Source organism: Canis lupus, chromosome 22, assembly GCF_003254725.2.
Source record: "Canis lupus dingo isolate Sandy chromosome 22, ASM325472v2, whole genome shotgun sequence".
Lineage (NCBI taxonomy): Eukaryota > Metazoa > Chordata > Mammalia > Carnivora > Canidae > Canis > Canis lupus.
Genome location: NC_064264.1, coordinates 57,715,211 through 57,738,301, shown reverse-complemented (window position 1 = coordinate 57,738,301; position 23,091 = coordinate 57,715,211). Strand labels below are relative to the sequence as shown.

General features: G+C 38.6%; 1 protein-coding gene and 1 long non-coding RNA gene across 5 annotated transcripts in view; one reads left to right on the top strand and one right to left on the bottom strand.

The window, feature by feature from the left end:
• MYO16 (myosin XVI) overlaps positions 1–23,091 on the bottom strand; it is a 481,094-nt gene that overhangs the window by 178,973 nt on the left and 279,030 nt on the right. The window contains exon 21 of the mRNA XM_049099266.1: positions 6,291–6,363. Within this exon, the coding sequence (XP_048955223.1) occupies positions 6,291–6,363 (73 nt within the window). The remainder of the gene's footprint in view (positions 1–6,290; positions 6,364–23,091) is intronic.
• Positions 1–23,091, top strand: part of LOC112655867 (uncharacterized) — a 60,051-nt gene that overhangs the window by 6,842 nt on the left and 30,118 nt on the right. For 3 of the 4 annotated variants that reach the window (XR_003133924.3, XR_007404872.1, XR_007404873.1), the window contains exon 3: positions 7,912–8,024. This is a non-coding gene — a long non-coding RNA (uncharacterized LOC112655867). Of the gene's footprint in view, positions 1–7,911; positions 8,025–8,388; positions 8,654–23,091 lie in introns of those variants that run through there. The other variant, XR_003133922.3, reaches the window with a different exon arrangement.

Below are 23,091 nucleotides of genomic sequence, written 5' to 3'. Positions count from 1 at the left end.
GAAAGCTATTTTTTTTTTCTTTTTAAGTAGGCTCTACACCTGGTGTGGAGCCCAATGCAGGCTTAAACTTATAACCCTGAGATCAAAAGTTGGACGATTCACCAACTGAGCCATCCAGGTGCCCCGGATCTATACTGAAACCTAATAGTTGTCAGGACATTAATTATGATGACAACTGTACTGGATTTCTGCCATATTTGGTGCTAAAATATCAACATTTTCCTCATGAAGACTTCTTAGTCCTTCTCCCATGGTATTAGATTAGAACTGGTCCTTCTTCCATTTGCATCTTACAGACCACACCGCAATGCCTGTGCATTTCTTCTTCTTCTCCTTCTTCTTCTTCTTCTTCTTCTTCTTCTTCTTCTTCTTCTTCTTCTTCTTCTTTCTTCTTCTTCTTCTTCTTCTTCTTCTTCTTCTTCTTCTTCTTCTTCTTCTTCTTCTTTCTTCTTTCTTCTTCTTCTTTCTTCTTCTTCTTCTTCTCATTCTTATTATTCATGAGACTCAGAGAGAGGGGCAGAAACAGAGGCAGAGAGAGAAGCAGGCTCCCTGCAGGGACCCTGATGTGGGACTCAATCCCAGGACCCCCGGATCACACCCTAAGCCAAGGGCAGACACTCAATCACTGAGCCACCCAGGTGCCCCGGCCTGCACATTTTTTAGTACCTGGAACAGGGTCTGGAATTTCTTACTTATACAAATGTTTGTTGAATGAATTAACCGTACACTGTCCTGATGCCAATCAGCCAGGAAAACAGATCCTTTCTGCTGCTGCTAATACTCTATCACACAGTAGAGACTGCAGCACTTACAGTTTTACCATCTGTAAAATGGGATACTCCCTGTTAAAGGTGTGATTTACCTTCGCATCATTTCTAGGATAGTAATTTCACAACTGAAAATTTTATGTTTTTTTTTTGAGGTTGAGGTTGCCAAAATATATAATATCATTTCATAAAATTTTAGAAGTCAAGGTATCTGGCTTTATTAGTGTTTGAACACTTATCATAAGCCTGATTGAATTACTGTTCATCTGGACTTTCCAGTAAATCTTACTTTTTAGAAACGGGTTTGTAAGCAAGGAAATGTTTCAAATCCTTGACAACTCTTCTGAAATCAGCTTAGATGAAGCCTGGCATAAAGATAGGTCATATATCACAATTTTATCTTCTGCAATGGAACCTTTAAGTTTGAACAAATGTATTCTCTCTTTAAATTCTCTATATTCTTTTTTTAAAGATTTTATTTATTTATTCATGAGAGACAGAGATACAGAGAGAGAGAAAGAGATTGAGAGAGAGAGAGAGAGAGAGAGAGGCAGAGACACAGGCAGAGGGAGAAGCAGGCTCCATGCAGGGAGCCCGACATGGGACTCAATCCCGGGTCTCCAGGATCAGGCCCTGGGCTGAAGGCAGCACTAAACCACTGAGCCACCCGGGCTGCCCAAATTCTCTATATTCTTACAGTAGGTTGCTGATATGCAATTTTACTAAACTCTGTAGCTCTAAGTATTTCATTATACATAGCTGCATTTTAAGTATGTAGTGAGAAATTTAGGAAAATTATTGAATGTTAAATCGTTACTTTTCATGACTTTGTTCTTTGTGTCTTTGGTAAAGATTTGTAGCATGTAGGGCTTTGCAATCCCACTTATTGGGTGCATAACTATTCTATCATTTATTATAATATTCATGTAATCTCAAAATATTATCATTTACTTAAAATTGTATGTTATGGACAGTTTTAAGCATATTCAATGGTGAACAACGTAATGAACCCCCATCTGCCAGCAGCAAACCTAAAGAATTATCAACTCATGGCCAATTCTGCTTTACCTATTTTTCTATTACCCTCAAAACTAGACTCATCTCAAGGAATTCTCTTTAATTGTTAAGTATCTTAGTATAATTCTCTAAGACACTAGGACTTAGAGAACACATCCACAGTACCTTTAACACACATACTTTCTATCAACTATAATTCTTTCATTTCATCAAATATCCAGATTTTACATTACATTAGTTTTATATGTAAACAAGGATCGACATAATGTCCATAAATTTAACTGACCTCTATATCTCTTAAATCTCTTTGAATCTATAGGCTACCCACCTTCTTCTATATTTTTACCCTTGCAATTTATATGTTGTTGAATTAATCATTTGTCCTGTATGGCTTCCCATATGCTGGATTTGTGAGTGTATCCTCATGGTTTATTTTATTATGTTCCTCTGTTCCCAGTTCCTGGTGACTAGCAATTAGCTCAGGAAACTTCATTATATTCAGGTTTTCTCTGCCTTCTTTCTCAGCAAGAACACCTGATAGGCATTTTGGGTGCGTCTGTTGTTCCAAGGGTAGCAGTCACTGATACTCACTACCTGATTCCATATTTATTGGGAGTGGCAGGACTGAGCTGGTCTGATTATGCCATCCATTCTTCAGTTATCTGTTGTGGGACTGCCCTGGGCTACATGTGCCATGGGTTGGGGAGGACTGGCATCTCTAGACAGCAGGTCCTTCCATCTGAGAAATCAGTTCATCTCTCCACTTGTTTGTGTGCAAGTGGAGACTTTCAGGAGCCTTCTACACAGCCCCTCACTTAGGCTACTTACTTCATGTGACAAGGTCAGTCTGTCTTCACTTTCCATTGTGCCTCTAACATGTTATTTTTAAGCTACAAAAGAATTGCTATTTTTTTAGGGGTGCCTGGGTGGCTCAGTGGTTGAGTGTCTGCCTTCGGCTCAGGTCATGACCCCAGGGTCCTGGGATGGAGTCCTGCATTAGGTTCCCTGCGGGGACCCTGCTTTTCCCTCTGCCTGTGTCTCTGCCTCTCTCTGTGTGTCTCTCATGAATAAATAAACAAAATCTAAAAAAAAAAAAAAAGAATTTCTGGTTTTGCATGCTCATGCCGAAACTAGCTTCTCTATCAAGTATCAAGTCCTTGTGTTGTTTACAGTGATGTCTCCTTCAGTCTTCTCCCTTTTCCAAATACATAGTCACATCTGGAAGTAGAAATGTTTTTACTTCTCTCTCTCACTTTCTAATGCCTCGAAAGGAAGAAGAAAGTGAGAAGTGCTTTCTCCTTTCTAGCATCACTGTGTAAGGGATACTCTTGTCTCGTTCACTATCTTTCTGTCTCTTGGGCATTACAATCTTGGAAATCATTGACTGGGTGATGCCAAAGGGTCAGCTGGAGGGGCTTCTCCCTCAATGCCTTAGGAGATACTTTTCCAGAGCTAGAGATAAACTTTATGTGATAAAGGAAGTAGGGTTCAAAAAATCAAGTATTACATAACAGAGAGTGAGCTGGTAATTAGGTAATTATTTAAATAATGAGGACGGTAGATTCAATATATATATATAATGTTATATATTTTATTCTAAATATGATCTTATAATATGTAAAATAGCTCTAAATAGAAACAAATCATTAAAAGTCAAAGAAAACAGGATTAGCATTTCCTATTAGCTGAAATAAATTCTCATCTAAAGAACTGCAAAGGCCTGTCAAATCTTTTAGAGGTACTTGGGGATGCTGAGGTTTTGAAGTGCTTCTTAGCTATCTCCTCAAACTGTCCCTGTTCTAAACCTTTGTCAGCCTTCTTATGGAAGAACAGTTGAAATATATACATTTATTCCTGAGCAAGGAAACCACTAGGAGATCCATTATGAAGATATTTTCTTATGAATTCATTCTTAAGATTTCAATTGCAACTGTATTTGTTAAGCTTCTATTATATACAAAATGCTGTACCTGAATACACAATTCAACACCATAGGAATTGACGTTCTAGCAAAGAGCCAATAGATGGGTCACAAAAGCTCAAAAAAGAATAAAATAAATACTTAGAAAGGTACTAATATTATTCTGGGTTTGATTCAGAACACAGTATTGATTTGTTAAACATTTTGTTGAAAGTTTGCAATAGAATATAAAATGAAAAAAAAACAGACTATAAAATGAAGAAGTTCACATACTATCAGCAACTCAAGAATCTAGAATGGAGCATTCAAACCAAAGCCTTTGTGATAAGTTCACATGCAAATTTAGAAATGTGCTAAATCCACTGTAAGTTGAGATTTGGATTCATCACAAAGAAAATAATTTTATTCTTCTAAATGGCTCCTAGTTACTATTGTATACAAGAGCCAAGCAAATCTAGGAAAAGGGTACAGTTCTTTTTTTTTTATATTTTTTCATAATTTAAACCAAAGAATTTATCTTGAGATTTACCCAGAAGTGTCTAAAACTACCTTATGGTATGTATGTATGTATTTTTTATTTATTTATCTGCCTACTGCCTATCTTTTTATTTATTTTAAAGATTTTATTTATTTGACAGGAGGAGAGAGAGAGCACAAGCAGGGGGGAATGGCAGGGAGAAGCAGGCTCCCAGCTGAGCAAGGAGCCCAATGCAGGGGATTGTGACCTGAACCAAAGGCAGTCACTTAACCGACTGAACCACTCAGGTGCCCCATACCTTTTGGTATTTAATAGAGACCCACTCTTTAGATTTGAAAACATGCCATTCCTTGTTATATGAAAATAGCAGCTTGTGAATATATTCTAAAGTATATAATTAAAATATTTAGCAGAAAGAAAGAACAAGGGATGTATGTAAAATTGTAGTAAAAGTAGTAAGTTTTCATAAGAAAACAACACTCATGTTTTGTACATCCCAGTCATCAGCACAGGCTGGACAGATCACTGTGTGGCTTGTGAGGCAGGGTGTTGGGCACGCATGGACTCCACCTGTGGCTTCTGCATGTTGCATACCAGGAGATGGAGAAACCAGGGAGTCTCATTAGAGACTTGAGAGCCTGTATGTTTCCTAAGGAAAAAATGTCCGGAATCAATACTGCTGGCCAGATGACCTTCAAATACCTGTGTTGAGAGCTGCATCAAGGTCAAGGCTGGCAGACTCACATCTGTTGTGCCATTTTACTGATCAGTCTTTTAACTACCTTCTTCCTCTGTGCACTGCTAGTTTCTTATAGTAAGGGATGAATAAACAAAACCACAGTCCTCCTCCTCCTCCCACTCACCCCCGGATACAGAAGTCTGAAAGGAGAAGAAATCTGTGGTCTTCCTAGTCGTATTTCATACCAGACTTTCTAAAAGTTTTGTAAAGAATATGATTCATGATGACTCACCCTGGATTAGGTGAGTCAACATGATTTAGGATCTACTCACAAGATGCTGCACCACTTTTTATGACAAAAAAAAAAAAAAAGGCTGAATTTTAAAAGATTTTTCAAGTGTCCTCATTTATAACAGTAGCGGTGGCTCTCCATTATTTCTTACACAGGGACATGAGCTAGAAAATGACACCAGAACCTCTAGAACAGTCATCTTGTTCAACCCCACAGCTCTGGAAGTCTCTTACTGTCCTGATTTTACAGATAAGGAAATCCAGGTTCTTTACAGGTTTTTCCTCTTGATCAGGACACTTCTTGTAAAAGTCATAGAATTGGGTTTCAAAGTCCCATCTACTGTCATTCACCGCTACATGATCTACCTTAAAAAATAAAATAAATAAAGCTGAACAAGTGATGTAACTATTCAAAGCGTTCCCAAACCACGGCACTGATGTAACTCTTCCCATGCTGTGGTACAGCCTGGTTTTCTCTCTTCCCACCTACACCTCTTCATAGGTTCACCTCCCTTTCTCTGCTGGCTGGGGCTGGTTCTATTTCTACTCTCTTCTTTAACACTTAATCTTTAGATACACTTACTTTGATTAAATGATTCATACATTACTATGGAGATCCTTAAAAAAAGAACGAGTGCTTTTCAAAGTACCCTAAACTGTAAATGGATTAAAAATAATCAGTGCCTCTTGAATCTATTTTTATGAGTTTCCGATAGTCATATGAATGAGTGTCACATAGAGATGATCCTACGAATAACAGTACTTGGCATAATGGACTGTTTCCATTCTGATTTTTGGCCACAGCTTCTGAAGACCTTTGCCCTAATTTCACATAGCAATGCCCTCTGTCTCTGTGACCTGGTTGAAATAGCAGGTCATCCTATCTTTTAAAATGAGTGCTTCTGTTTTTTTAAAAAAAAAAAAAAAAAAAAGATTACGCCAGTTGTTTACAGATCACACAAAAAGGATGAATATATCCATAAACCCAGGATATAAATTTTAAAATAGGATAGTAAAATACTTATTTTAATTTTGTATTTGCAAGTAATTTTGCAGTCCCTATTGAATTAAAGAGTTAACTTATTAATAAAAAAAAACACATCAAAGCTTATAAAGTTTCAAAAGAAACCCACTTACTTGTTCAAATTCATTCTTTTGAAATTCTTCAAAACCGAAGATGTCCAGTATTCCAATATCCAAAGTCTGTGTGCTGAAAGGAAACGATCAGTGAGCAAGCATACTTAGGTCTCTTACATGAAACCCCCCATTGCTACTTCAGGTCACAGAAATCTGGCCACTCAGCATGTCACTGCCAATTTGGACTGAAAAGAGGCAAATAGTTATCTTAAAGTCTAATACAAAGGCTCTGAAAATCAGGGGAAAAGAAATGTTATTTAATGCTTCATTCAAACACAGATACATTATTAAAACACACTGATTTTGAAGTTTACAGTGTCACAGTACATGGGTGATTGAATATTTGTTTCTCTGAAACAGTCCTCTGTCTCTCCTTCCACCAAAGGAGAGGAGGTCTGTGCCTACCTGTCAAGTGGCTCTTGCCAGTTAATACACAAGCTGACGTGGTCTCACACGACTTCTTCATCAACTTCATCATACGTAAGAATAGTATGAGGCAAGTCACAATGAAGCTGCAGATATGTGTTTTGATAGACCCAATCATGCCCTCACAAAAACTATATTATGACCTTCCTAAAGAAATTCTTATAGAGAAGAATGAAGAACATAATACTTGGATGTAGTAATGGGAGTACCTCGTGACCCTTTTGCTTTGGATGCAAACTCTCTCTCCTGTGGTCCACTGGGAGGGCAAGCATAGACGTGGGACCTCATGGGGAGTGAGGACATGGGGCAGAGGAGAGGGTGGCAGGAGCCCCGACAGCCTGGATTTTGCCGGGAATGGGGGCAGCACGGGGAGAGGGCACGAGGAAGCTTCTCACAAAGAAAGACCTGGATGATTCTGGAACACTGGTCACCTGGAGGGCACACACCCAGTGCTCCTACATGGCAGCTCTAGAGCCTCAGCAGGACGACTGCTGTCCGAATTTTCTGCTCATGGGTGTGATGGTCCATCGTCATCATGGATTGTTTTCTATTTCACTGTCCTGGTGATTGCAGACACTTTTGTTCTCTGCTCGATTGGTCCAAACGGCACAAATGACAACCAACTCTCTGTGCCTGCATGTTGTGTTCACTATCAGTGCAGAATCATAATACTTTAGGGTGATATGTAATAAGTCATTTAAATGACCAGTTTCTTTTTAAAAAAGATAGCATAATGATTCTATGATATTCTGTCTCTAAGATTAGTTCTTGTAGATGGTACGAATATGAGCTTCCTAAACAGAGAGGAGAGCATTTTAGAAGCCCTTAATATAAATTTCACATGGCAGGGAATACAAAGCAGTGAGGGAAAAGCAGAGTCATCGAATGGATGCCCCTAGGTAATTAATTTAATTTTTTAGAAGGAAAAAACAGCTTTGTACCTCACCCTGTGTACCCAAATAAACTCTACATGGATTAGAGAGAGAGACTGTTAGAGCAAGAAGCTATAAAAATGCACAAGAAAACAAATGTGATCATTTGTTCTGCTTTCAGTTCTGAGAAAAATCAAAGGCAAATTTTAAAAATATGATTACACAAACACCAAATTCTCTTCAGGATAAATTGCATAAATAAAATTAAAAACCATTAGATGTGGGTATTATTTTAAAACATGTTTGCTTATTCATTTTCATAGATTTTTTTCCAATCTGTTGACCCATGTGTGCCTCCATCCTCCCTGGTGACTTATGCACACCAGGAGATGCCGGGATGATGCTCACTCAGTGGTAACAGCATTGAGGGTGTAAGGTGAGTCATTGTTTTGTTTAGGGTGTGTGCGTGTGTGTGCGTTTTCCATGTAATAAGCTGCTTTGTTTCCCTTGTAGGAGCTTGGTGACAAAGCTAGTCAGGTTTTAGACTTGTTCAGTCTTGGGCAGGTATCCTGGTTCAGACACTTTTTAGTTGGACAACTTTTGGCAAGTTGCTTCTGTTTACTGTGTTGCAGGTTCCTCATCTATAAAACCGAGACAGCAAGTAATATTTACGCACATGAATGGCTATTACAATCAGAAGCAATGTAAATACAGTGCTAGACCAATTGCTGGTAGACAGTGTGTCTCTACTCACTGCCAGTTTTTTTTTTTTTCTTAAGATTGTATTTATTTATTTTCAGGGGAGAGAAGCAGAGGGAGGGAGAGAGATAATCTCCAGCTGACTCCTCACAGAGCACTGAGCCTGACATGGGGCTCGATCCCACCACCCTGAGATCATGACCTGAGTTGAAATGAAGAGTCAGAAGCTCAACAGACTGAGCCACTCAGGTGACCCTGCAAGTTGCTATAAAAAAAAAATTGTTGTTTCAACTTGCTATAGAAATGAAGCTACTAGAAGAAATATAAATGGCTATGGGCAGATTACAAATGTCAATCTAATTATAATTACTAAAGAAATAAAATTTAAAAAATTAAGATGAGAAACACTCTATACACTTTTGTTGGGAGTTGAGATTGGTAGAGTCTTGGGGTGCCTGGCTGGCTCTGTCAGTAGATCATATGACTTTTTTTTTTAAAGATTTTATTTATTTATGTATTCATGAGAGACACAGAGAGAGAGAAGCAGAGACACAGGCAGAGGGAGAAGTAGGCTCCACGCGGGGAGCCTGACATGGGACTGGTCCCAGGATCATGCCCTGGGCTGAAGGTGGCGCTAAACCACTGAGCCACCCGGGCTGCCCAATAGATCACATGACTTTTAATCTCAGGTCATGAGTTTGAGCTCCATGTTGGGAGGTAGAGTGTACTTAATTAAAAAAATAATAAATAAATAAAATTGGTAGAGTCTTCTTAAAAAACAATTTGGTTATGAGGCATAAAGCTTTGAAATGTTCATATCATTTGAATGATATTTCCATATACGGGAACCTATACTAAAACGATGATCAGAAATGCAATCAAACACTTACAAACAAAGATGTTCATCATTACCTTAATTATAGTAACAACAACAAAAGAAATAGCAAATAACCCACACTAAAGACACGATTAATTAAACAGCATGCATCCTATGATGGATTAACTTAGTGAATCTATCAAGTTAATAGAAACCAATATATAAGTTCCATATAAAGAATAGCCCGAATTATGTATTCAGAAGACCTTGAAAGAAGTATAGTCAGCCCAAGAAGAAGAAATAGAAATCGATTTTGTTTACTTTTTCTATTCTGCATTTTCCAAGGTATCTATATTTTTATAACCAGTAAGTATTTAATTGATGCTTATAATGACACTATGAAAGCACGGGAAATGTTCTTGAACAACAAAAGCTAAAACGCTAAGCTGGAAACAAAAATGTATACCATTTGTACACTTATAGGAGCATCATGTAATTTCACCCATGTTAAAAAGTAAATCCATGGCACAGAGAAAGTAAAGCACATGTTAGCAGGAGATGTCTTGAATGGTCATCCTAGAGGCGATCTCTTAATTTTCTAATGTTCTGTATGGATCTTATAATACTCTTTATCCTTAACCTTAATTTAATATATATATATTTATATATATACCACTTATATAATATTAATAAATTATAATATAATATATAATTATATATAATATATATATAATATATAATTATATACCAATATATATAATATATATATACACCACTTTTGGGGATTTTTCTGAGTTGGTGCGGAAAGAGATAGCAATAACCTCAGGGCAGAGAGAGGAAGTGAAGCCCAGCAGAAGGAGGGCAGAGAAGGATGTCTGGTTTTCCAGGAACAGGAGGAACAACGTGGGCCCTGGGGTCGGTTGCAAGTATGGATGCTTTCTGCCCACTTACACCAGAACCTCCCACTCAGACCTTGACTCCTTGCTCAATTCCCAGGTGGCCTTGGCAACAGCAGCCTCGTACTTACTGCCCATAATGTTGAAGGAAGTTAGGAAGAGAAAGGGCAAGATATCACACTACCTGTGTCCTTCCCCTTCTCACGAGGATGGTGACATCACATAGACAAGTGGAGAAAGATGCTGAAGCCACCCGGGTGTGTTTGGGTGAGCAGCACATGTTAAAGATTCCAGCTCAGATCAGGCCAGGTAGATTATTAGCTGGCAATTTAAAGGAGCATAAATGTGGTTGAATGAGCACTCCGTTTAAATGACTTTTCCCCATATTTCATAGATACTGGTACCAAACTATATTCGGTCACAAAATAAAAATACTATGAAAGAAAAAGCGAAGGAGGAAGGAAAAACCAATGTCAGAGGGAAAACGAATGCATTTTTAGGATTAATTTTGCAACTACTGACAGACCTAATGTGTTCATCTCTTTACAAAATCTCTTTCATCATCTACGATTGAAGAAGTATGTGTCTGTTATTACAACAGCAATCTTGGCAGAAAGGTCACAAGGACTTGTAGCCAGCAGAATGCCCATGCTGTGCGGCAATCAGCATTGCTGTCATTTCTCTTATTGATATCTTGACTTGCATTACACAGGCATTTAACCCAACATCCAATTTCTAGCAAGGAGGGGCAGCAGACCGAGGTCATCGGATCCACTGAGAGTCAATCCCACAGGCAAAATTAACATATTAATGAGATGGTTCTGCCTTAAAATTCTACTGAAGGCTTTCCTGATGGTTAACAACACAACTGTCTCACTTGCATTTACTTATTAGTAAAATGCAACACCTTTTATATCAGACAAAATATGAAATGCCATCGGAATTGGTTTTGTTTTGATGTATGTTAGAAAGGGAAGGGAGGCCTGCTTCTCCCTCTGCCTGTGTCTCTGCCTCTCTCTCTCTGTGACTATCATAAAAAAAAAATTAAAAAAAAAAAAGATTAGAAAGGGAAGGGAGGAAAGTCCAATTTAAAGAGAATGCGTAGGTTGAAACATGGATGTGCTAATTGTATTGGGGCCAAGAGGTCTGGTGGGAATGCGCAGGTCAGCTTTTATCCTCGCTCATCCCTCGGCAAGGAGATGAACTAGAGAGTTACCCAAAGATTTAGTCAGTTTGGGAAGTAGCTGAACCCTGCCCGGTATAAAACGCTTCAAGTGAGCCAGAGGTGAATCAGCTTCTCTGGTTGATCCTGACCTGGAGGACCCCGGACGGGATAAGACTGAAATACAAAAGCACATCAGACTGGAACAATCTGGCTATCCAGACACCCTGCCCAGGTCAGATGCACTTTCGTGGAGGTTTTTGGCACAAAGTTCCTGGGAATGTTGGCCATGCGATGGCCTTCACCGAGTCTGCCACCATCACGCTGAAGAATAACTGGCAAGGTGCTTCATCGCAGAGGCGAATCCTGCCAATGCCACAGCTTATCTGAATCCTGTGGGGCCTTCTTGAGTCTGTGAGACGATGCAGAGGTGGGGCTGCTGGGGGCAGACTTTGGGAAGTTCCTCCCTTTTCATGTCTGACTGAAGGGAAGTACATGAGGCTTATCATTTTCTGCAAACGCGTCTGAAATTAGGGAAAGAGTTTGCAGCTGCCAACAAGCAGAACTAGAAGCTGGGGGACAGGTGGGGACGGTGTCACCAAAGCAGCTGTCTGCCTCCTTCTAGCCCTAGTGAAACCCCACACACGTCAACGTGCCTCTGAAACGCAGTCCTTTGTGCTCCTTCCCACTGGAAAGAGAATATAGGAAGTAAAAAGCTGAAACCTCTTGAAGTGAACGTTGCATTTAATTAGCCTGGATATACAAGAAACTCTTGGGGTGAGGGTCGAACTCAGATCTACCGTCTTAGGGAGTAGTGTGTGCCAAGCACCATTAGAACTTAAAAAAAAAAAAAAAAAAGAACTTAAATAAATACAAGGCTTTATTTCATTTAGCCTTAACAAATACCTGATGAGGTAAGTACAATGATCACCGCATCTTAGAGAGGAGAATACTGAGCCAGGACAGTGAAGGTTAAGTCACTCACGAGCGCTCACCAACATTAGATGGACCCAGGACTCAAACGCCCGTGGTCAAACACTAGCCCTGCATCTGCAAACCCTATGAATCACAGCCTAAATCCACTGCCAGCTGCGGAACCAAATCTAATTCCAGCCTATGGGATCCAGGAAAGGAACCCTCCTCAAGTGCAATAAGAGTGGAAATAATAAAAGATTACTTAAATCCCCTTTATCAACGAAAGCTGCCACTCACAGCTGAAAACCATCAACACTCAACTACTGTTAATGAACATATGTCCCTCTTCCTTATAAGCTACCTTTGTAACAGTGACATAGACCTATGTTTTGTTACCAGAAGCATCATTAGGAAAAAAAATCAACCTACCTATAATTTACTTCTTTTAAATCTTAAATAATATTCAGCTTATATGAACTTTTATACTTCTGGTCTCAAACAACCCTCGCATCAGAACAACAGCAATTTAAGCAAATTATGGCATCGCTTTTCCAAGTACTCAACACGTATTAAAAGAGATGGTTAGGAAAATAGAAATACAGATAAATAGTCATCATAATGAAGAGCCAAATAAAAGCTATATTTACTGGATGTGGAGCACCTAGAACCCTCAGACATTGCTGTGGGTGACTTAGATTTGAAATCTGGAATGTGGTTTGGCTTCCTCTATTAAAGCTAAACACAAGACCATGGAATGACCCAGAAGTTCACCTCATGGGCACGTATCAGGGGCAATGAAGGCATGCGTCCACTTAAAGATACGCACAAGAGTATTCATGAATGCTTTATTCATCTAGTCAAAAACTGGGGTCACCCCAAGTGCCCACAAACACTAGGGGTGTGTGTCCAGACATGAGTTTACAACGGAATATTCCCTAGGGACAGAATAAGAAGGAACTACTGCTATATTCAACATTGTGGATGCCCCTCCCCTACCTAACATTGAGGGGGGGAAAATGGACAGAAAAAGTGCATGAAGGATGCCTACCAAAGCACTGCAGACATTCTACCTTCCAGTCTTTGTGAAGGTCACACAGGCACGTTGCTTGTGTAAAATCTACTGAACTAAACACACTTTGGCCATGTTACATCTCAGTAGAACAGGGGAAAAAATGTGTACACTAGGATCATAGTTATGGTGAGGATGGAGAGACTGCCAGGTGAATGTTTGTCAAATGAGCTGCGTACAAATGTAGGTTTTCTTTGATGCTGCCAAGTCTAATGTTAGACGTTAGTACAGCGCCCCTTCTCCTGGTAGACTCCGGCCGCTACGGGAGGCTCAAGCCCCAAGTTTAAACATTAGTATAAAGACATCTGCAGGGAAGACAATTACAAACAAGAGGCTTGAGTGGCCCAGAGGTTAAGGAAGAGACGGAAATATATTCCTCAAGCAGGTGAATGTAATTAATGGCATTTATCCCATGATTATTCTCATTTACTTTTGAGATTTATATCTACCCTCTTCCCATGTCTGCTGACTCTTGGCCACTACCTACTGCTCTTTGAAAGTAGAATTGCACTTCTGGGGGATGCTCTCAGACCAGGGACTTTAGCCCCTCCAACAAAAATACCGATTATCTGAATAACTAAGTCAGAGAGCATCTCCAGGAAAGCTCCTTATGGTTGACTTATGTTGGTATAAGGAGGGGTGATGGATTTCCTTCAGAGCACACATCAGCCAAGGGAGCCCACCATGCCTGAAAGCTTTTTGAAAAAGCAAAACAAAACACTGAAATGAAATCAACACAGCTGTAGGTTACTTGGGTGTATCCCTGCTCTCTCAAAGTCAGCGAGCAACTGGATCATTATATATGGCATGCAGTGAGAAGTGTTGTAGCTATAGGCCTCTAAACTGGGCTCCTGTATCTTTGCATTTGGACTATCTTTTGTAAATTGGCATCTGTCAAAATAAAAACATCCTTGGTGATACAGAAATTCTGTAGCTCATTTGTCTTTCCAAGGAAATGTTTCTTCCAACCTTACATCAAGAAGACAGATTCCTCTCCTTTGCTTATAGTCTGTGTTGGTTGGTAGGAGGCTGTGAGACCCAGGAAATGCACATCACAAACATCCCTGCACAGCAAAGAGAGGGCAGGCTTAAAAGGAGAGCGAGCTCTGAATGCACATTTGCAACATATGTTTTGGCTTTTGCCGAGCCTGAGTTCACAGGGGCGATGGTGGGTCAGATACATGCCCAAGGTCAGTCAGAGAGTGCTCAGGACAAAATGTAGGGAAACTCAAAAGATGTCAGACCCCACCAGGTGAGACTGGTCTGGAAAGCAGAGTAAAGCCAGGATTCCCAGCAGGGGTGGGTAATCCAGGCACTTTGGGTGGGAGTCATTCCCTGGACACCATCAAACGCCTTCATCTGCGATGTTCTGTGATCTTCAAAGAAGAGGGATGATGACTAACTTTGGGAAAGGGGCCCCCTGTGTGTGAACAGAAGCAATGCTTGTGGTGGTGATCCCAACACAGGCAGAGTCTAGACTCTCAGTGGGGAACTAGCCCTTCTGTGGAGCTTGGATTTGTTGGGGTAGAGCCACCAGAAGAGGTGAGTCAACGAAGGTCACGAGTATGAGTATTTATAGGTGCCAGCTGATCTGCAGCTTTTAAAATTTATCTGTCAATGATGGTACTACCAGTTCTAGTAAGACTCAGGGATCCACTGAGTTTGATGCATGTTAGCCTAATTTGTGAAGGGGAGGGCCAATTCAGAGGTGGCCCATCATGGTGCAAAGTAGTTAGAGCACAAATGCAGAGGGATGGTTTCTTCGATAACATGTCACAGGAGACACTATGGAGCTGCCAATGAAGCCTCAAGAGCAGGCCATTCAACTCCATGGGTATTTAGGAAAATTCCTAGAACAACTAGACCTTCTGGCTAACTAATACTATTTTCCTTTCCCTTGATGTTAGATCAGTGCAATAAGAATGCTCTAGAAAGTTGTGTTAACTCTTGGCAATGAGAGGTGATGAAGGACTCACAATAATCGCTTGGCCAGTCGAAGGAGAAGTCTGTGGCTAGCTCCTCTCTATTTCATCTTATAACTGAATGGTGTGGTGAAGCCTCACCATGTGCTTCAGCCTGCCAACAGTTAGGAACCTAGGACTTGGTGCCTATTCCCAAGCAGCTTGCAGTGGATCTGGGGAGTGGTGAGCTGGGAGAGGTCAGCCGCTACTCTCCTAACAGTGAGTTCTTTGCATACTACTAACACTTGTAGAAGACCTGAGTCTTGGAAGGCAAGTTGCTTTGGGTTCCAGGGATCCTTCAGTTTTTTTAAATTGGCTATCAACGAGTTTCTCAAATATGTCTTCTGTCCTCTGGTCAACTAAACCTGATGCTCTTCGCTCCGGTTCAAAGCTCCTCAGCACATTGTGCTCTATGCGTCTCCAAGAGAATGCACAACTCTTTCTTGGCCGTATATAAACCCTTTCTTGAAAACGTTTTGTTTGATGAGCTTCTTGGACTAATATTCCATAGAACTCATTCTCTAGAAAATACCATCCTAGTGTGAATTTCCCAATTCTTTTTGTGGTTCTGATCTAAGGCTCAGGTGGGGACAGAAGATGAAGTGAAAAGGAGGAGGAGAAAGGGAAGAATGGAGAAAAAAAAGTCAGTTGTATATTTGGTGTTTGCTTCTCTACTTCAAACCAGTTTAGGTCATGATAATTTAGGTAATTATAATTGTTCTGATTTAGTCTTTGGCCCTGAGATACACGCAGTTTTGATTTAAAAATGCAACTATTTGCAACTATTTGATTTAAAAATGCAACTACTTTTTATTTTAAAATGCAACTCTCTACTGAGAGTATCAGTAAAAAAGGTGTCTTTTTTTAAATTGTCAAAACAAAAATCAAATACCATGTGACATAAAACCAATCCAGTGTTAGCCACCCCAATCAGAAAACTGTATCCTGGGGTCCTGCAACTTATGAATAGGCCCAATTTATCCAGCAAAATATATTTTAAGAGCTACCAAATATTTAAGTATAACTGTTATTTTCCAACTTACCCCGACTGGGAATCACAGACTCCTAGGTCTTGAAACCAAAAACAAGCCGGAGACCCATGAAGGTCAAGCTTCCATTTGCAGGCACATGAAATGAGGTCATTACAATATTAGGGATTGGTACAATTAAGTTTCACAGGACATCACAGTTTTGCTGAAGATTTCTTCAGTGTTAAGTGTCAGGCTCAAAATAGGAATCCAGATCTCTCGCTTCCTATTACACTTTTAAAAAGGTAAAACTCAGATAAATGATAAAATGATTATAATCAACATAGCATTTCAACCCACTAGCTAGAGACCACAGGATACAGTGCTGCTCCACCTTCTTACATGCTCTTCTGTTTTCCTGGGTCTCACGAGATGTAACAGACACACAGTACTGTGTGTACCATGTGTCCCACATGCTGAGTTGATACATGTGTGCAAAAGGATCCTGCTTCTCTAATAGAGTTCCTTTTCTCCATTCTAGTGATTCTCTTTGCACCCATACCCTCCCTCTTATGAGGTTCTAGCTATGTAGGGTTTTGAAGAGTACTTCAGGATGTGTTTGCAATTTAATAGGAAGTTTTGAGAAACCTAAGTCTTCCTTACCCAAAGGTTAGGGATTTGCGGGCCAAGAAGATGAGGCAACCGAGAATTTGGGAAGTGTGTGTGCGGGGGGAATCTCAGCATCTCTCAAATGACCCCAGAGCTGGAGAGCTGGCTTTTCTCCAATTTGCATACTCACAGTTTGTGGTTCAAAGTAGGAGCTATAAAAATTAAATTAATTAGACTGTGATTTGTGGCAAGCGGATGCTGCTGGATAACTGACCATCCCAAAACTCAGTGACTATAAACAATACATATTTATTATGATCCCTGAGTCCTCTGGCAGGTGTGGGATGACCTCACCCAAGTGCCTGGGGTTGGCTGGCTACTGGCTGGTTTACAGAGTGTCTCTCACTGAAAGCGAGCCCAGACTTAAGCACATGGGAGTGAACGGGGATCTAAAAACATAGACTCACATAAGGGCTCAGAATTGGTATATCAACATTTTTCTGTATTCTCTTGGCTACAGCAAGTCACAAAGGTAGCTCAAATTCAAAGCGAGGGGAAGTAGACTTAAGTCTTGATAAGAAAAGTGCTGAAAGTCATGGCCAGAGAATAAACAACTGGGACCGTTTTTGCAATCTACCAAAGCCGCTTCTCCTGAGAGTGGCTTCTGACTAACAAATTTATTAGTTCATTCACCTTTTCAATGAATATATGCAGAACACTTGCTTTTGCAAAGCACCGTGCAGGCTGCTGAAAGCCCAGATACAAAAAAAGCAGAGAACAACCTTACTCTTGGGTACATGTCCATACACAAATATTTTAAACTTTAAATAATTTTACTGGAAAAAAATAAATCACCTATATTTCAAAAGGGAATTTAAAACTTTAGTTTTAAAATTATGCTTCCTTACCACTCTTCTGTCATGAATGTGGAAAGCATTTTGGGGAATACTCAGGGTTTGATTCCAACATTTTGGAGTTTATACATCAAGTCCATCATTTCCAGGCTGTGTGACTAAAGTCACTTACTAAACCTCTCTGAATTCCAATTTCTGTACCCAAAACAGGGAGACCGCAATACTTACCTTATGGCTAATGTCAATATTAACTGCAATAATCCTCAGTTCAAAGCTCAGCTCATTTATAGGCAATATCCAATACATGGTAACCATAATTGTGCCCATTTTTTTATAAGCACCCCGCCTTTTTAAAATTTTATTTATTTATTCATGAGAGACACAGGGAGAGAGAGAGGCAGAGACACAGGCAGAGGGAGAAGCAGGCTCCATGCAGGGAGCCCGATGTGGGACTCAATCCTGGGACTCCAGGATCACGCCCTGGGCCAAAGGCAGGTGCTAAACCGCTGAGCCACCCAGGGATCCCCTATAAGCACCACTTTATAACATATCACATCCACACGGAAGTCAGGCTTGGAAATGTATTTTTAATAAGATGGTATATATGTGAAGTGAGGAAAGTTAAAAGCACGGAGCCGACAAAAACTAAAAATGTCGAAAAGCACATCTTCCTCATTTAGAAAATTGCAATGGAAAAAGGCAAATGATATTTAAATAGTGGTCCTGCCACTTCCTCCCCGGTGTTTTTCGTGGGGAGAGGCAGGGTCACCAAGCGCCAGAATGGGACATTCTGCTCTCGTTTCTGAGTGGCACTGCAGCATTATTTATTCTGGCAGAACTGCCACTGTGCTCAAATGACAGGCACAGGGGAGCATAATAAATACAGATTTGGTGAACTCTATTGAGCAGGACAGGTTATCAGAGGGTTGAAAAGAGGCCAAATGCATTTCCCCAGTTAGAAATGAAGCAAGAGAGCGGGCATGGCTAGCGATGCAATGAATTTTATCCTTTGTATAAAATATACAAGCCTTAGCCTCTGCAATCTTGGCTCGAGAAAGAGCTAGAGAAGTAGAACGCTAGAAGGTTTTTTATTAGCCTTATAAATCACTGGATTTCTTCACATTTTGTTGAATCTATTTGGGTCTCCAATAATATTTGCAAATCATATGATAGTCATTATCAAAAAGGAAAAACAACGCCTGTTTGATACTAAAAATGTCATATTCTCATAGTTATGACAAATCTTTTTCTTCCATCTCTTGAAAACATGCACTTAAGGAGAAAGTACATAATTATTTATTGGTTCAATAAGCTGTGCTGTTCTTGAAACAATTTATCACATTATCATGATTAATATTTAAATTTAACCATTATTGCATCCACAGTATATGGTAATTTTTATAACAAGGGTGGTAAAATTTTAACGATTATTTTGTATTTATTATATGGTAATTTAAAATTATTTCTGAGCATTTTAACATACATGATGCTTTGGCAAAACTCTAATATCTTTCATGCCTCTTGATCCTTCTATTTGAAAAAAATGGATCTCACAAAATAATGAAAAACAAATGTACAATTACAGAGAAAAGGTTCTTAGCTCTTCAGGAAATCATTATACATATGGGTGTTTTGGTAAGGAAATGGAGCAGAAGGAGAATTATTTAGAAAGCAGGTTTGTCTCAGATATTTTGCTAAATTGTGTAGTTTTCGTTGTCATGGCAATAGCACCATGATTTAAATAAGTCTATACAGAAATAGAAGTCACTCATACTATATTCATAAGAATCAAAGAAATCTCATTATTTAATGGGAAAAAAACTTCCCAGTTTGGATAAAGGAGGGAACAACATGGTGTGTCAAATTTATTTTTCTGACAAACTGTTTTGTTATTTTATCCATGAAACAGCATAAAGACAAAATATTTAGAACTAAACAACAAAGGGAGCATTACATGAGAAGCGTCTGGAAGGTGTTAGGTCCTTGGGAGGTGCTTTATAGACTTAGGCTCAGCAAAATCATTGAAAAATAGGAGATAAACATTTCACTCAGGGAGTCGGAAAAAAAGGGAGCAAAATTCAAAGAAAGTTGAAACAGAGATATAATGAAACTTCAGGACCTAGTAAAACAAATAACATTAATGTAAGAAGTGAAAAAAGTGATTTTTTTAAGATAAATAATTCTTATAGGCAAGTTCCAAGCAGGATTCATCAGTGATATTGGGGCAAAGATATAAATACCAGGAATGTCAAAGTTGTCAAACTACAGCTACAGGAGAGGTTGAAGGATTATAAAACAAAGCTGTGATTTAGTTGATGAATACATTTAAAATATTAAAGTGGAAAATTTTCTAGAAAATTTAAATGACCCAACAAAAGAAACAAAACAATCTGATTAGACCTATAGACTTTAAAATAATTAGTATTCAAAAGGCAATCCACCCTCCTCCTCCCTAAAATATTTTTTTCAAAAATATTTTATTTATTTATTCATGAGAGACACACAGAGAGAGGCAAAGACATAGGCAGGAGCCTCATATGGAATTTGATCCCAGAATCCCGAGATCACGCCCTGAGCCAAAGGCAGATGCTCAACTCCTGAGCCACCCAGGAGTCCCCCTAAAAGATTTTAGAAAGACTTGCACCAGACATTCAAGGCACATATCATCCTCATTTAGCACAAACTATTTTAGAGAGGAGAGAAACTGAGAAAGCTACCCAATTTACTCTTTCACATAAACCTGATAGCAAAGGATTGTATAAGAAGGAAAAAAAAATGGAATCTCCTACCACCAATGAAAATAAATGTAAACATCCTTAATAAAGACTAGAAAACTGAATCTAGGACACCATGCCCAAATAGAGTTCACATTATAACTGAATTATTCAACATAAAAAATACACATCAATATAATTTGCCATATGAGCAAAAAAAAAAAAAAGGAGAGAGTTATAGTAATCTTAATACAAAGAGGAAAAACATTATACAAAACTGATCATCCTTGATTGAAAACACTCAGGAAAAACTACCTACTGGAACCCTAAGTAAACAGCTTACCCAATGGCAAATATTTAAGGATACTACATTAATTTGGAAAGAAAAGAATATTCACTTCACCACAATTTATCAACATTGTACTGACAGTGGTAGCCAATGCAATACAAGAAGAAATAAGAGACAAGGGAAAAAAAGTAATTATGATCATTTACACTAGAAAATAGATATTCCATGGGAAAATTATTAGAACTAATAAGAAAAGTCAGCAGGGTTTCTAGATAGAAGAGCAACATATGAAATGCAAGATTGAGAGTTCCAATAAACAAATTTAAATGTAATTGAAAAATAACAAAAAGTATGAAGTACATAGAAAAAAATCAAATAAAAATGTTCAAGAAACTGATAAAAAGTACAAACGTTATTTAAGGAAAAAGTATTTGAATAAATAGAACTATAGATCATATTTATGGAAGAATCAATAATCTAAAGACGCCAATTCTCATATTAATCTATAAGTACATTTCTAGTCAAAATCCCCAAAGAACTTTTTTATGAACTGAGTCAAAGTGATTATAAAATCCATGTGCAAAAATAGAGACCCAGAGATAACCGAATCCAACATGAAAATAAAAAGTTATTATGAGAACTTACTTATTAAAACAATATATTATTGATACAGTTTTAGTAAAATAGATTAAGAATGAGGAGGAGTGAAAAAAACATTTCTAATAATTGGGGATAGCTGGGGTAGGGATAATGGACTATGTGACTACAAAAATATAAAATTATATCAATGCTTCTATAAGGGTTTTAGGAAAAAATGTAAGATGACCTTGAGCATAGGAGAAGGACATTTATGACAGGCCTCTAACGTCAGACTACTGAGCATCATTTAGCAAATCTCGCTGTGCATCTCTACCAGCACCAGCACCATCACCATGGGACGGCGGAGAACCCACAGTGCCAGGTTCAGCCTCACTCATAATTAGGGAAATGCAAACTAATGCTCTCCCTACAATCCTGCCACTAAATATATACCCCAGGGAAAATTCTAAACATATATTTCAGGAGACATGTGCAAGGATGCAACGCTGTTTATAATTGATAAAAAAAGAAAAGATACTTAAGTGTCCCTTGAAAGGGAGATAGATGAAAATATTGTGTTATTTTCATCAGAGTGAATTAATGCAGCAGTTAAAAAGACTGAATTAGCTTTTTATGTATCAATACAGATAACTCACAAAAGCCGTGTGGATTTAAAAAGGGAAGTGCAGCATAAATGTACTGTGGATAGCATTTCTGCAATACTTAATGGCTCACAATATTATAGATTTGTAATAAAAAAAAACCAGCATCTAAACAAATTAAAAAAAAATGTTGGAAATTTACACGGAATTGATAACATTGTTGTCTCTGGGGTAGAAGGGGAGGAATGAATCTGTGTTGGTAAACAAAAGGACATTGAGGTTTTAGCTGCAATTTCCTCTTTCTTCTATGTTAATAAAAATCTAAAGCAGAAGGGGCAGATGCTAGCAGTGTTAATTCTAGAAGTAGGTAAGTGAGAGACTTGGCTATACTTCTCTGTACTCTTCTTGATCAGTACATCTCCCCCCGCCTCCAAAAAGAGACTGTTAATGAAGAAAGATATCATATGTTAAATAGTGGGGGGAACCCTGGATAAGTCTATTTTCTTTTTCCCACAAATGCACAGCAGGTGTTTGAGTATTTCTCTGAGACGTTTGGGAATTAATAACACAAGTTCAAAACAATAATTTTTAAGACAGAAGTACTTTACATTATAATTGATAAGATAACGTACAAAATATCAAGGACCAACTTCTAATTACTTGTGAACTGATAGTCTAGACGTTTAGATTATCTTTCTTGCAAATCTTGTTGACTTGTAATATCCATCAAAGAGCCTAAATCTTCATGGTCATTTAACTAAATTTTTAAGGGAGTAAAGTGAAACTAATAAATAAACATCTGGCTTTTAATCAGATTCATTTACACCTTCAATCCTAACTTCAGAAGCAAGTTTCATTTTGTCCCAGGTTTGTATCTATAAAGGAGGACAGATAATCTCTATGATCTTTTCTGAACTTTTTGTTTTTTAAAGACTTTATTTATTTATTTGAGAGAGAGAGCACAGAGGCAGAAGGAGTGGGAGAAGCAGACTGCCCGCTGAGCAGAAAGCCAGATGTGGAACTCAATCCTAGGACCCTGAGATTGTGACCTGAGCAGAAGGCAGACACTTAACCAACTGAACCACCCAGGCGACCCCCTTTTCTGAACTTTTAAGAGGATTTTATAAAATACCTAACAAATGAGAGTGAGAGAAAGAATGAGATTTTACTTAGGATTATTAAGTGAGTTTCAATATATTATCTGGTCAGATGTTTTCTTGGAAAAATTAATTACCAATTTATCAAAATAACAGTGAAAAAATTTACTTTCTAGATATTTTCTTCTTAGCCTATTTTTCTATCACCATGTAGATTGTTTCTTCACTTATTTAATACTCAAAAAAAATGGAGGGGCATTTCAAATTCTCCC